The 14,921-nt window shown below is 35.2% G+C and overlaps 1 protein-coding gene across 2 annotated transcripts in view; it reads left to right on the top strand.

Annotated features, from left to right (window-relative positions):
- Positions 1–14,921, top strand: part of RNMTL1B (rRNA methyltransferase 3B, mitochondrial) — a 46,756-nt gene that overhangs the window by 26,790 nt on the left and 5,045 nt on the right. Inside the window, exons 10-18 of one of the 2 annotated variants that reach the window (XM_051213668.1) lie at positions 3,775–3,905; positions 5,796–5,951; positions 6,714–6,774; positions 7,909–7,972; positions 9,400–9,680; positions 11,432–11,532; positions 11,794–11,845; positions 12,539–12,599; positions 14,679–14,842. In XM_051213668.1, coding sequence (XP_051069665.1) covers positions 3,775–3,905; positions 5,796–5,951; positions 6,714–6,774; positions 7,909–7,972; positions 9,400–9,680; positions 11,432–11,532; positions 11,794–11,845; positions 12,539–12,599; positions 14,679–14,842 — 1,071 coding nt within the window. Of the gene's footprint in view, positions 1–3,774; positions 3,906–5,795; positions 5,952–6,713; positions 6,775–7,908; positions 7,973–9,399; positions 9,681–11,431; positions 11,533–11,793; positions 14,843–14,921 lie in introns of both variants that reach the window. The other variant, XM_051213667.1, reaches the window with a different exon arrangement.

Raw genomic sequence — 14,921 nt, 5'->3', positions numbered from 1 at the left:
AACTCGACGACTACATTTGGCACACAGTACTTCAACAATTATCTGCTAATACAGGAAGAAGATTAAGTGTAGGAATAACTTGCTATTCAAGCAGAGCAATCTGAAATAATCCAAATGGTCACGGAAGTATGACCTTAAAATATACAGAAAATTAGCAAACTAAAAGTTGTGGCAGCCAGTCAGAAAAGCCCAGAGATGATCCAAAAAGTTGAATCACAGTAAAAAAATAGAATACTTGAGGTTACCGTTACTAGTAAAACTTTAACATTAATAACAAAAATCGAGTAATCTCGTGATCATTCTAGCAGTAATAAATTTTGAGACTTTTATAGAATACCTAGTCAGTAATCATAATTAAAAGTCAGTTCATCTTGTCTCATTGTGATAACCTTCAGGCTAGTATAACGGATATAATAATAATAATAATAATAATAATAATAATAATAATAATTACTTACTTACTTACTTACTTACACCTGTTACTCCTCGTGAAGGAGCATAGGTCGCTCACCAGCATTCTCCATCCAACCCTGTCCTGGGCAATCCTTTCTAGCTCTTTCCAGTTGTAATTCATCCTTTTCATATCTGCTTCTATTATCCGACGTAATGTGTTCTTTGGCCTTCCTCTTTTCCGCTTCCCTTCAGGATTACAAGTTAGAGCTTGCCTCGTGATGCAGTTTGACGATTTGCGTAATGTATGTCCTATCCATTTCCATCGTCTTTTCCTAATTTCCTCTTCAGCTGGAAGTTGGTTTGTTCTCTCCCACAGAAGGCTATTGCTGATGGTATCCGGCCAATGGATGTTGAGTATCTTGCGTAGACAGCTATTTATAAATACTTGTACTTTCTTGATTATGGTTGTTGTAGTTCTCCAAGTTTCAGCTCCATACAGTAGAATTGCCTTGACGTTCGTATTGAAGATTCTCACTTTGATATTGGTTGAAAGTTGTTTTGAGTTCCATATGTTCTTCAATTGTAGGAATGCGGCCCTTGCTTTGCCAATCCTCGCCTTTACGTCTGCATCTGAACCTCCATGTCTATCGACGATGCTTCCCAGATATGTGAAGGATTCTACATCTTCCAGAGTTTCGCCATCAAGGGTGATTGGATTGCTGTTCTCCGCTTTGAATTTGAGGACCTTGGTTTCCCCTTTGTGTATGCTGAGGCCTACTGATGCAGACTGCTGCTACATTGGCTGTCTTTATCTGAATCTGTTCACGTGTACGTGATAGGAGGGCTAGGTCATCTGCGAAGTCCAGATCGTCTAATTGGTTCTGAGCTGTCCATTGTATTCCGTGTTTTCCTTCAGATGTCGAGGTCTTCATAATCCAGTCGACCACCAGAAGAAAGACGAAGGGAGAGAGTAAACAGCCTTGTCTGACTCCGGTCCTTACTTGGAATGCATCTGTCAGCTGTCCTCCATGCACTACTTTGCACTGTAGTCCGTCGTATGAGTTCCGGATAATATTGACAATCTTCTCAGGAACTCCGTAGTGTCGAAGAAGTTTCCATAATGTCCTCCTATCTACACTGTCGAATGCCTTTTCATAATCAATGAAGTTGATGTATAGTGACGAGTTCCACTCAACTGATTGTTCGACGATGATCCGTAGTGTTGCAATTTGGTCTGTGCACGACCGATCCTTACGGAATCCAGCTTGTTGATCTCGAAGTTGTGCGTCTACTGCATCCTTCATCCGGTTCAGCAACACCCTGTTGAAGACTTTCCCTGGTATTGACAGTAGTGTAATGCCTCTGTAGTTTTCACATTTGCTCAGATCTCCTTTCTTTGGAATCTTGATGAGGTGTCCTTCTTTCCAGTCCATTGGCACTTGTTCCTCCTCCCAAATCTTTTTGAATAGAGGGTAAAGCATGCTTGTGGTTACTTCGACGTCTGATTTCAGTGCTTCAGCTGGTATGTTGTCGGGTCCTGCTGCTTTCCCGTTCTTGATTTGTCTGACGGCCATTCTAATTTCTTCCGTCGTTGGTGGGTTGACATCTATAGGAAGATCTGTGTGTGCTGCTTCGATGTTCGGTGGATTCATTGGAGCCGGCCTATTCAGGAGTTCCTCGAAGTATTCTACCCATCTGTTTCGCTGTTGTTGAATTTCAGTGATTGGCTTGCCTTCTTTGTCTTTGACCGGCCTCTCTGGTTTACTGTATTTCCCTGATAGTTTCTTCGTTGTATCGTAGAGCTGTTTCATATTTCCTTCTCTAGCAGCTTTTTCTGCCGTCGTTGCTAATTCTTCCACGTATTTCTTCCTGTCGGCTCTAATGCTCCTCTTCACTTGCTTGTTTGCTTCTATGTATTCAGCTTGTGCTTGGACTTTCTCTGCTCGTGTTCGGCTGTTGTTAATTGCTGTCTTCTTGTTCTTCCTTTCTTTGATCTTGTCCAGTGTTTCTATAGAGATCCATTCCTTATGATGGTGTTTCTTTAGGCCCAGAACCTCTTGACACGTTGAAGTCAATGTTTCTTTGATGCCTTTCCAGTTGTCCTCCATGGTAGTTTCTTCTTCCTTCAGTAGATCTTGAAAGGCTTGGAATCTGTTGTTGAGAGCTATCTTGAATTCATTGAGTTTGTCAGTATCTCGAAGGAAGGCTGTATTGAACCTTTGTATTGCTGTTTGTCCACTTGTCCAGTTCTTTTTTAGCTTCAGTTTTAAATTGGCTACAACTAGGTGGTGATCTGAAGCTACGTCAGCTCCTCTCCTGGTTCTCACATCTTCCATTGTCCTTCGGAATTTTTTGTTGATGCAAATATGGTCTATTTGGTTCTGTGTAGTGTGGTCCGGTGAGATCCATGTAGCCTTGTGTATACGTTTGTGTGGAAATATTGTGCCTCCTATGACTAATTTGTTGAATGCACACAAATTTGCAAATCTTTCTCCATTTTCGTTCCTCTCTCCCAGTCCATGTCGTCCCATAATATCTTCATATCCAGTGTTGTCTATTCCGACCTTGGCATTTAGATCTCCCATCAGAATGGTGAGGTCCTTTCTTGAGCATTTCTCTATGATTGACTGCAGCCGCTCGTAGAATTGATCTTTAATGTCGTCGTTGCTATCATTGGTGGGTGCATAACATTGGATAATATTCATTAAGATCCCCTCCTTCTTTGTTTTGAATGATGCTTTGATGATTCTGGATCCGTGGGATTCCCATCCTACAAGTGCATTTCGTGCTACTTTGGACAGCATTAGAGCAACTCCCTGTGTGTGTGGAGCATTTTCCTCTTCGTGACCAGAGTATAGCAGCATCTCTCCCGTAGCTAGCCTTTTCTGTCCAGCTTGGGTCCAGTGGGTTTCGCTGATTCCCAGTACTGCCAAGTTGTATCTCCTCATTTCCGTTGCTATTTGGCTGGTCTTCCCGGTTTCCCACATTGTTCTAACGTTCCATGTACCTATAAAAATTTTTGCTCTGGTTGTTAGAAGGGGCATCGGCCTCGTGGCTTCCGAAGGAATTCGGCTTTCACCATGAAGCGTCATAATTCTTCTAAATGAAGACCTTCTAACTCTCAGGGCAGAGTTAAAATGGTTTGAATTATTTTTTCTGGTAAGCGTTTTTTTAGCGAGTTAGTTTTCTACGGGATGGGGACGCTAACCCCATGCCCAACCCTCCTCCTTTACCCGGGCTTGGGACCGGCAGTAACTCTAGAAGAGCTACAGGCGGAGTTAATAATAATGATAATAATAACAATAATAATTATAAAAGTTTTCTTATTTCTACTGCTTGATGTTAAATGCCTTATTTTTTTATCTTCCTGGATATGTTAAGATTGCTCGTCCTCATGCTGATCCATTAATGAAAAGGCGAGCGGAAAGTGAAATAAAATCTGAACTCTTATCAAAAGAACAACATATAGATTGGTTAAGTGAACCAGTTGACTTGGAGAAAGCTCACGAAACGTATGTCTTTTAGCAGTTAAAAAGTTTACTGATTAGTTTCTTTTCTAACAAAAATTCTTCCTATGATTGTTAATCATGAAATGAATTGAACACGCATACACATACCATAATAAACAAAATAGTTTGCTAGAATTCGGAATATTTCTAAAAAAAATTAGCGTACTACCTACCATTTTTTAAAGTTCTGCATGGGCTACAGCTGACAAATGTATTCCAAATGAGGACTAGTGTCAAACAAGGCTGCTTACTCACTCCCTCTTCTGGTGGTTGACTGGATTTTAAAGGCCTCATTTCAAGGGAAGCACGTACCTAGACAGCATCCCTACAGTTAAAGAACATATGGAACTCGAAACAACTACCAATCAATATCAAAGTCAGAATCTTCAATACGAACGTCAAGACAGTCCTACTGTACAGAGCTGAAACTTCGAGAACTACTATAATCATCATCAAAAAGGTACAAGTATTTCTAAACAGTTGTCTACGCAAGGTACTTAATGTCCGTTAGTCGGATACCATGAACAACCTCCTACTGTGGGAGAGAACAAACCAGCTTCCATCTGAAGAGGAACTTAGGAAAAGATGTTAGAAATGGATAAGATATACATTGAGGAAATCATCAAATTGCATCACGAGGCAAGTGCTAACTTGGAATCCTGAAGGGAAGCGGAAAAGAGGAAGGCCAATGAACACACTGCGTCGAGAATTGGAAGCAGGCATGAAAAGGATGAATATCAACTGGTAACAACTGGAGAGGATTGCCCAGGACAGAGTTGAATAAAGAATGCTGGTGAGCGGTCTATGCTCCTCCACGAGGGGTAACAGGTGTAAGTAAGTATCTACCATTTTTTATATTAACAGTATCAAATCTTGGTACATCATCATTTCATTTATATTCCACTGTCCATCAACAGTTTGCGAATCCTTACGGAATGTTTTAAAATAATAAAATATCAGAGTGAATAATTGTTTTCAATATATCTTTGTTTGGGTCTTTACAGTTATAAATTAGTATTTATTATTCGTATTTAAGACTCAGTCGACGTGAAATCCATTAGTCACAATTTGTAACACTTATTGATCCAATCAGAATGTGTATCTTTGTACCTTAATAGTTTGTTAGTTGTAATTGGCAGCTTACAAATTTGTTGTAAACAAATATTTTTTCCGATATCCTTTATTTCTGAATGTTCAAACATATTTTCTTCTTGTTACTTTGTGTTATGTTCTTTGATGTATTGAATGTTTTCCCAAACTTCTTAAAATAAAAATTTCTTATTATATCAAGTTTTATTTTTAATGCCTTTAACTAAATACAGCTTGCACATACATTTTATGAGCTTGTTTGGATCATTTGAGTCGTCTTTTCCATATTCTATGGTATGAATAAACTATTAACTAGCTACAGTATCTCATTTATTATAATCAGTGTTTTAATAATTAAATATTTTAGATAGATCGGTTACTTCATGCTACAGTAAATGCTAATCATGCTGTTCACAACGACTTTCAAAGCTTCTCAATGAAGCCACGCGGCTCAGAAAACATAGATCAAAGTATCGACCGTGTCTGAAATTCTTCATTTATTGATTAGCTAATCTTCCAGATATTTTTATTTGTTTGTGTTATTTCAGAATCTAATTTATTAATCTCTTTGCTTAAGGTTACTACTAACATTATAAAATGAATATATAACATAATATTCAGATAAACGAGTTGTCATAACATACTAGACAATTCTCTCAGTCCATTAATTCAACTTTAATTCTGAATAAATTTTGAAGTAGAAGATTAACTTTGACTGTTTCTGACGAATTTTCGTTCAACTTTTTTTAAATTCTTTAAATAATGGAATAAATTAATAGTTCTTTACTATTTTTCACTTCACAGACTTCGTGACTCCATTCTTCCATTATGGCGTTTGAATTACGATCCAGATCAATTGATTGAGAAACGAAATCTAGTTTTAAAATATTTAGCTGAAACAAGAAGGAGATTGTTGTTGATTAATCCAGAAATCGGAAATGTTGACAGTGTGAAATTTGTGTAAGTTCAAATGTTTATTAATGATATGTATGCGTATATGTACACCATCAGTCGTCAGCTTACTAACTATAGAACTCTGTCGATTGATGTTTTTATTTAGTAAGTTGAACCTTCAAAACTGGACACAAGTTCCGACTTCTCTATCCATATCTTTTCTAAAAGCCGTTTCACCTTGTTTTAACGCTGCTCGCTGACTATCTCTACCGTATGAAATGGTACTGGTAATCGAATTATTCCAAAACAACGTTTTATCATCTAATTTAAATGACTCTGTCACGTAACTATTTCACTTCACTATGCACCATTGTTCTCATAATAACCAATCACATATATCCTATCAAATATAATAATAGTCGCTGTGGACTGAAATTGCATATTGGATAAAAATTGACGTGATAAGACAAATTAAAGAGTTGGATACCATCATCAATGGTTATAAAAATGAAATGGAATTAATGACAACGATAAAGTGATATTTAAATTCAAGATTAATCTTAAAGCTTAACAATAAATTCATCTGGATCACTATAAACATGTTAGTCGTACATCTGTATCAGTTTTTCTTGTGAAGCTAATAAATATTTCAGTCAAATGTTCATCATTTTATTCATGACTAAAGATGTATGTGTATGTCTGATGATGATAGAGTAAGCAAAAATCAAATTTTCTTTCAATTCATTGTTTAATCTTTGTCCATATCATAATAATATCAAGGGTAGTTATCTTTACTTTATCTATTTTCTTGATATTATTTGTTATTAGAGAAGAATCCGATTCAAAAGGTCAAACAACTATATGTAAGCTTGCTCCCATAATTCCATCTGTAAGTTATGTGTTTCTCTTCTGTTAATTCTTTGTCAGTATTTTGATTAAACCTATTTATTGTATTCTAACTTCCTAGGGAGATTAATAAGTGTTTGTCAATAATTTATGATTTTAACCTTTAATAATCTTTAAAAGTCGGGAATATATTTCATTTTACCTTTTTAAAAATAAATATATGGGCTACTTATTTGTCATCTGTGTCATAATTTTTTGTCATACAGTATAAGTTGATTAAAGAGGATTTGTGAAACAGATTAGTTGTACTATGATACCAATAATGATATAAACATTAAACCTGTTGTGTAAGTTAATGACTCAGAAACTTTATGAATAATGCATTAGCGTTTGAAGCAAGACATCCTAAATTGGAGCTTAAATCCAAATAACAACACTGAAATTCAGGAACATCCAGTTAATCAATCCTAATTGGAATCAAATACGCGTCTTAGATTCTACTACCTAACATAATCCATCTTTTTTTAAAAAAAAACAGACAAACGTTTCACATAATTTATTGGCAATAGATTTAATTTAATCATTAAGAAATATTATTTCTCTATGTTGAGTCGGCTTTCCGAGAACTGCGACGGAGCCTCCAGAGGCCCTAAGGTAGCCGAAGAGTCCTAGTCAATCAGAGCATGATGGAGCTTTCTAGAATGTGAATGTTGAGTGCTACTATTGGTCAGTAACATAATATGTCTTTTAGCTGATTGGCCAAAATATGATGTTGATTTAACAAATGTTAACATCTGTAAATACCCGTGTTTTTCTGTACAAAAATGAACCTTGGGGTAAAGTACTTCTCGCAAACTTTGCGTCTTCTCTCTCGTTGTTCAGGTCGCTGCATAGTTCTATCTTGGGGTTACAAAATAGCTTAAGAAACGAATATAGCGTTCAAATTAACAAGACTTATCACCCTAGTATTTACTAAAACTTACAATCTACCATTTCTTAATTGAACAGAACATTGTGAAATAAACAGTCCAGTTTACTCATTTTTGATCAGTTCCTTCGTATATATCCACCAAATATTTAAATAGTACAAGTGATGTTATAATATTTTTCCTTAAAAAAAATACTTCTCATATGGTAAAATTTGGTTTTTATTATTGCACAAACCTTATTACACTAGCCTATTCAAACTGAATATCGAAATAAATCTGAACTAACTATTGGCTACGATGTGGATGGATCAGGTTAGTTAAATGTTTATTTTCATTCCAAGTAAATTCTTTTCGTTATGAAAATATTTTTATCTAATATACATAAATTTTTGAATAACTGGTCACTTAAAAAATTATGCGCTACGCAAATACAGAGATAGTAGTTTAATAAGTAAAAGAAGGTTAAAGGGAGTATAATCGCAAAGTAAACAAGTAAATAATTTGTTGTATGAGATACAGTTCTGTTAAAATTGCAGCCATGAAAGGCTTCTTCCAGTTAAAGGAGTTCCTCTTAATTTTACAGAGAGAATTGCTGGGATTCCCACAAGCCTCTGTTCTGACCCACTGAGTTGTATCATTTCTAGGACCCAAATCCAGGAGTCTTGATAGACTAACATGTGTCAATCTTATGTAATTTTCTGTCATACCTTTGCACTATGTAATAAAATTCCCACCTCTCTGATCTTTTCACCCGTCCGTAGCGTAGAGTAATAGTGAGCTATGTAGAAGCCTCTTAAATGATATTTCTAGTATATGGGAATACTTCTGTATTGACATTCATCGTTGATCATATAGTAATTTCTGTGTGCTTTTTCTCTCATCACTCACTGAATGAGGATCCAATTATGTCTTTCCACCATCAATACTTATTGAACTTCACTGATTACTTTTTACTAATATTATTATTGTGATAACTTTGATGGACTCATGGTCGCTGATGGATAAACATGATAGTCTACCCTTTCTAATTATACTTCACTATCATGTTAGTCGACCTTCACCATCCTGTTTATTTTTTCTCAGCAACCGTTACCATCCATGAAAAACGGTTTACTATATGAGGTAGTGAGGATTTTGATAGCGTTTCTTCTTAATTGAATGATGCAGGCTTTATGTTATAACTTGCTCAATTAAAGGGGATATATATATATATATATATATATATATATATATATATTGGAAAAGTCAACTTTCCTTTAATACTCGTAACTACGCTATCACTTCAAACATCAACCCATCATTCATTAAGCTTATAAGTTCAGACAGACACTAACTTATTCAACGATTTTAAAATTGATTTTTAAGGGTTCATCTTTTCTATTGTTGATATTAAGTGTTGAAATCGACTAGTCTTGAACTCATTAACCTTTGGAGCAAAAGATATCGGATCCTAGTCTTGATGTAAATATCAACACTGGAATCCAGGGATATCCAATTGATAAGTCCCCAATAGGTTGATACAGACACTCCGAATTCCACTTCTAGCCACTATCAAACAATGCTAGAACTTGTAATAAAACGATAATATTGTAGCAATCTGTCCAGAATTAACCTATACCAAAAGAGACATCAATTAAAACCCTTGGGATCAACAAAAAACAAACCCTTACAAATAAATAGATTGAAGTTATGAACTGTCAGTGTTAGCATTTACACACACGTTCATTTTATTCTTTAAGGCCCAGTTATTGGTTTTCGCTACTCCAAGTACAAAGGAGGTTCAGTTGCCGTTGGTTCGTTTAAAAGTTGGAACTTTATGCCGAGAAACTCTACTAAAGTCATAGATGCTTTACAAAAGTTCATAACTGCCTGTTCTAAAAGAGAATTTAAAAAATTACCTTCGCTTAATGCTTTTGATCCTATCACATATAATGGAAACTGGCGCCATGTACTCATTCGTGAATCAAGGTCTGGAGATACATTAGTTGTTTTATACACTAATACACATGGCTTTACTGAGGTAATATAGTTTAAATGGTACTAGATCACCTATTGATTGCTTTCTCATTTTTTTATACTTGAACTCATCAATCTATCTCGTTACCTTTTACTCCTATTGTAAAAAAATAATTAAGGTACCAAATTCATGAAGCATCATACATATTGAATTTTCTAGTGTTTATGTTTTAACATTGACAATACTTGACAGTTAATAATGTTTAGTGGAGCTAATCTGTCTCGAGTATTAGGCAGTTATCCACTGAAGACAATTGAAGATGGTCGCTCAATATCGTAGATTGATCGAAGTTCGACATCAACACCGTCGGATGTGGACTTAGTGATCCTGAGTTTAGGCGTCCGCATGCGAAACCGAAGGTTCTAGGTTCGAATACCGCGTAAAGAATCGTGGATGTTCACTACTGAAGAGTTCTATACTGGAACAAAACATTCATCTATTGCTTCATGTCCTCAATGGTGGTCTAACACTGGTCGATTCGTGACTTGGAAGAAAGCTAGGGGCGGCCAGACCAAAACATGGCACAAGTTCATGAAGTCACTGACAAGTGGTCTGATTCATGTTGGTAGGTGTAGACTACCTGGTTGGGGACCGCGAGATGATAGCAACCGATGGTTAGAGACCCTGAATGACATGGCTCAAAATCGTTTGCAATGGCGCAGGTGCATCCACTCTTTGTGTTCTTCCAAATTCTAATCTTCTGAATTCTTTATGTCCCTTTTTTTTCCTCTTCCCAAATTTATTTCACTGGATTATACTCTTTAAATAACATCTCCACTAATCTTCCCGATTACTGCTTATACTCTTATTACCTTTACTACTACGGGATTTGAATCGACTACTGCATCTCTATGCTAATGTGGTGTGGCAACTCGAACTGATGTACGTACGTACGAAGTTCTACGTTGTTACTGACTGACTGACTGATTCGTGACTTCAGTGAAATTCAACAATCTCCACAACCCCTTACTGATAACAATGCACAATTTACTGATCACTTAGAAATGATTCATCATATTTGTCTAGCTCTTTAGGGCTCATTGAATTCTCTTAATCATGTTGCAATTTGACCATTAGTCTAGATGAATTAACATCGTATTTTCTGTTTCGATGCTAGGTTGTTGAAGGTAGCCATCAGTAGATTGTGGATCCCTAGGTTTCATGTTAAATATCCACAACTAAATATTTTAATGAGTTGTTTTTATCCTAAGATGACTTGTCGATACGTCGATCGATTACATAAAATATACCAGTTGAATGTATACGACCAAACTTTGGTGTGCAAGTAAATAGTTCTGGTACCCCGAAGATGATATGTGACTGTTTATGTAGAGAAACCGGTTTTAATAACCCTAAAAACCTTGAAGAAATCACGAAAATCAATATCATTCGAAAACTTGTCTTAAGTAAACATGAATATATATATATATATATATATATATATATATATATAACACTTGCTTGTTTATATTTCATTAGTGTTTGCCGATTTATGATTCTGTAAATGTAACTCGTTGTATCTTGTTGTCGTCATCATCAATATGATTAACTGAATCGTTCAAGACTTGGTTTTAAAATATAACTATGTCAGTATTAATTGTAAGATAGTAATATTTCTTGTAACTTACGTCCAGAAGCACACTAGCTTTGATAATAATTTCAGGCACAAAAAAATCACTTTCCGTCTATTTATTACCATGATTTTCTGTAAATATAGTCTCCATATATTCCTAAAAAGTTTTTTTTTACTTTAGGAGGATATAAATAATTTGTTGAACGAGTTACGAACATGGTTCCAAACCGGTCCAGGCTCGGATTCCGGTTTAACTAGCCTATATCTATCTGTCTCTTCAAGGTAGGTAGGCATTTTAGTATTCGTTTTTACAGTCACATTTGTTTACGATATGCCGATCAGTAAGTTAACTCATTACACATTTTTCAATGTTTTAATCAAATATTAAGAAGAACACATAAAATTAAACAATTTTGACTGAGAATTAATTTAATCTCTTATCTTTCCTACCCAATAATCATAAATACTTATTATTTTAATAATAAAATTGAATGTTTACATAGTGATAATACGTTTCAATTGATTGAACTTACTCTATTTTAGGTCAGGTATAAAACAATCTGGTGAAGATCTTCGTCAAGTTTTTGGTAAACCTGTAAGTCAGATTTTTATTTCATATTATTCATTACACCATCACTAGTTTGAGGTTACCGGTCACATAAATACACTGTGTAATCATAGATTAGTGACCAATTTCGTATTTTTTTAGTCCTTACTGCTGATCGAATTTAGTCGACTAGATCATAGTAAGAAATACTAGACCCATACTGATGAGCCTCAACTAGCACGAAACTCCGTTTCAAAGTTCTTCTGTTTGAATTCTTCAGTGATTTTATGATTTTTTTTAAAAAGTAAGTTAGATTTCATCTCTTGGCATTGTTTGATAATTCATAGAGTGACTATAATTTTAGTCATATTTTAATAAACTCTCCACAATATTCATCTTGATAGTGGAATATCTGTCATAAAAAGTCAAACTTTTTTAATCCGCTAAATTTTCTATATTCTTGACTAGCGCAGTAGTGTTTAGATTAAAAATCATTTGATACATTTTGTAAGTTTATAAATCTCATGGAACTGTACAAACGGATCTGGCCGTCCATGATTCCCTAAAATGTAAAATTATTTTCTACTCTATTTGCATCAGTTCACTCGCAGTTTGCACTTATTGAGATGAATAGTCATTCGGAATTAAATTGGCCACTAGGTCACCAAATGTAAACTCTATTCATCCATCGAAAACATAAGTTTCTGTATTGAAATCTTACTAAGTGTTTTCATCTTTCAGTATATTATTGAACAATGTTGTGGATTAAACTTTCATATATCCATTTCTGCATTCTTCCAAGGTATGTTGTTATTTACATACATATGTTATGGGAAATTATTTTTTAATATACTTATATCACAATATATTGAGATAATGATACAAGAACTCATTTAATACATAATAAGCTTGGTTGTTATATAATCTTGACATTATAACTGTGCAGTAAACAAAATCTTGATACCTGATGTGTATTACTAGATGCATTGACGAAGAACTTGCATTCCTCAGGAAAATCTTGATGCTTTTCTAAACATATTGATTAAAAACCTAACAATGTTCAACCCATAATATTTGTCTACATAATTTCAAACGACTCATTGAATGGTTTACATCGGCTTAGTGGTTAAAGTACTCAACTGTTAACAATATTTAAGGTCACAAGTTTGGATCTGACGTCATTTGGTTTGAGTAGTATCGCTACAAATTACCAGAAAATATATGGTTCAATGTTGACTACATAAAAACATACTCGGTAACAGGATTAGCTAGCTAACAATAAACCTGTGCTTGACAAATAACAAACCTATTATTATGAATGCCCTGGTATGGCCGAGAGTGGGGAGAGTCCTCTCTCACTCTCGAAATGCTCTCACATGGCCACGCGTATTTAGCCTCTGCCAGAAAAGTCTTACTCACTGCCTTCTCGTGGCGGGTGTGTTGTTTACGAAATTGAGAGGACGAAAAGCGAATGTCCGGCGCTTTAACTGGGTTGGTGGACATGGAGAGTCCACCTAGGGAAGTTGGAAAACCCTGATTCCAAACCAATAGTGCACATGGGCTCCAGTACCCTGAAGGAGCAGATGGCGTATGAACCAATCTTTGGTCACCGGCTACCATGGGACTGCATCTCCTTACGACGCTCCACTGCCTTGTGGATCAGACTATTAATTCGAAGGCTCCGGGTGTGGCATCCTAAGGAAACCACCTGCTTCGGTTTGGGCACCCGGTCAGTATCCCAACCCTCACACAAATCGAATGATTTATGTGGCACATATCTGTTTCTTACCTCCTTGTACCAATATTTATGTGTTCAAATAAACAAATACATCTGAATTTATATTTTTGTGTACTTTCGAAAACTTTCGAGTAGCAATTGATTAAACACCACAATTTTTCAACACTGCTAGCTCATTATACAGAATATCTCTTTTTTGTTAATGGACACATTATTCCGTATCGCATAGATTTTATTTAAACCGAATCATGTATTAATCAATTGTTAGATGATAGATCTGTGTTTGATTTGTTTTCTTTTCTTTAAAAATAATGATAAATCTTATGTGTAATATATCAAAGAGTCCTTAAATTAGTAGTCGTTTCACAACAATGCCAATCAAGAGGTATAAAATAGATTATTGGTCAATCACTATTTCTTTGTATGTAGTGTTCACATATCAATAAGTCTTACGTCGATAATAATTAATCTATCAATTTACTTATCTTTATGAGTAATGTTATTATACCCGAACGAAGAATACGTGAATGATAACTGCTAAGAATTATTCATGGACTATTATTGCATAGATTACTTTTGGATAACTGTCAAGTAGCTATATTGTCTGCATATCCATATTCCTTTTATTATAAGCTTCCATTTGACCTATTGATTACTATTATACGATTTACCATTCATAACTTATTCCCGATTTATTAGCCACAGTTTCCTGTACTCACAACTGCTCCTGGCTTAATCTTGTATAATAATAATTTTTATTCTATGGTGTGATGTGGTCTGGTCTGCTTGTATGTAAACCAAGTATGTCTGAAATATATAATTCATACAGTGGAAGTCGAGGTTCCATTCTGAACTCAACAGGTAGGGCTGGGTTGGAAAGACCAATAAGAATTCAGAGTCGACTCAAGGTTGCTAGTGCTGTTTGACCTGTCGTTGGATTAGCACAAGAACAAGGTCATATAAGTCGGTATTCGGATTGGCGATTTTGTCATGTGATAATTGACAGGGGCAAAAGTCATAATGATTGGCGACGAGAATCTTCCGAAAAAAGTTATTACAAATATATGTATATTTTTTGTATTTTATGCTTGCATAGTTGCTTAAAGAATTACTTTTTCTTCTTCCGTTCTCCGTACATTTCAGTAAATACACTTGCTGCTGAATTGTTATTTGAAAGAATATCATGTCTATGTAATTTACCTTCAAAAAATCAGATTACATGTACTAATGAAAATCTTAATGAGAAGAAACGAATACTGCTTGATGTATGTTGTGGTACTGGAACAATAGCTTTATGTCTTTCAAAGGTGAATTCAAGTTTTATTATTTCTGTTGTACTGTTTTTGTGTCTATATGAAATGCAGTTGTATTGTGTTGTTCATTCAG

This window comes from Schistosoma haematobium, chromosome 3 (assembly GCF_000699445.3).
Source record: "Schistosoma haematobium chromosome 3, whole genome shotgun sequence".
Taxonomy (NCBI): Eukaryota; Metazoa; Platyhelminthes; class Trematoda; order Strigeidida; family Schistosomatidae; genus Schistosoma; species Schistosoma haematobium.
This window is presented reverse-complemented; position numbering and strand designations above follow the sequence as displayed.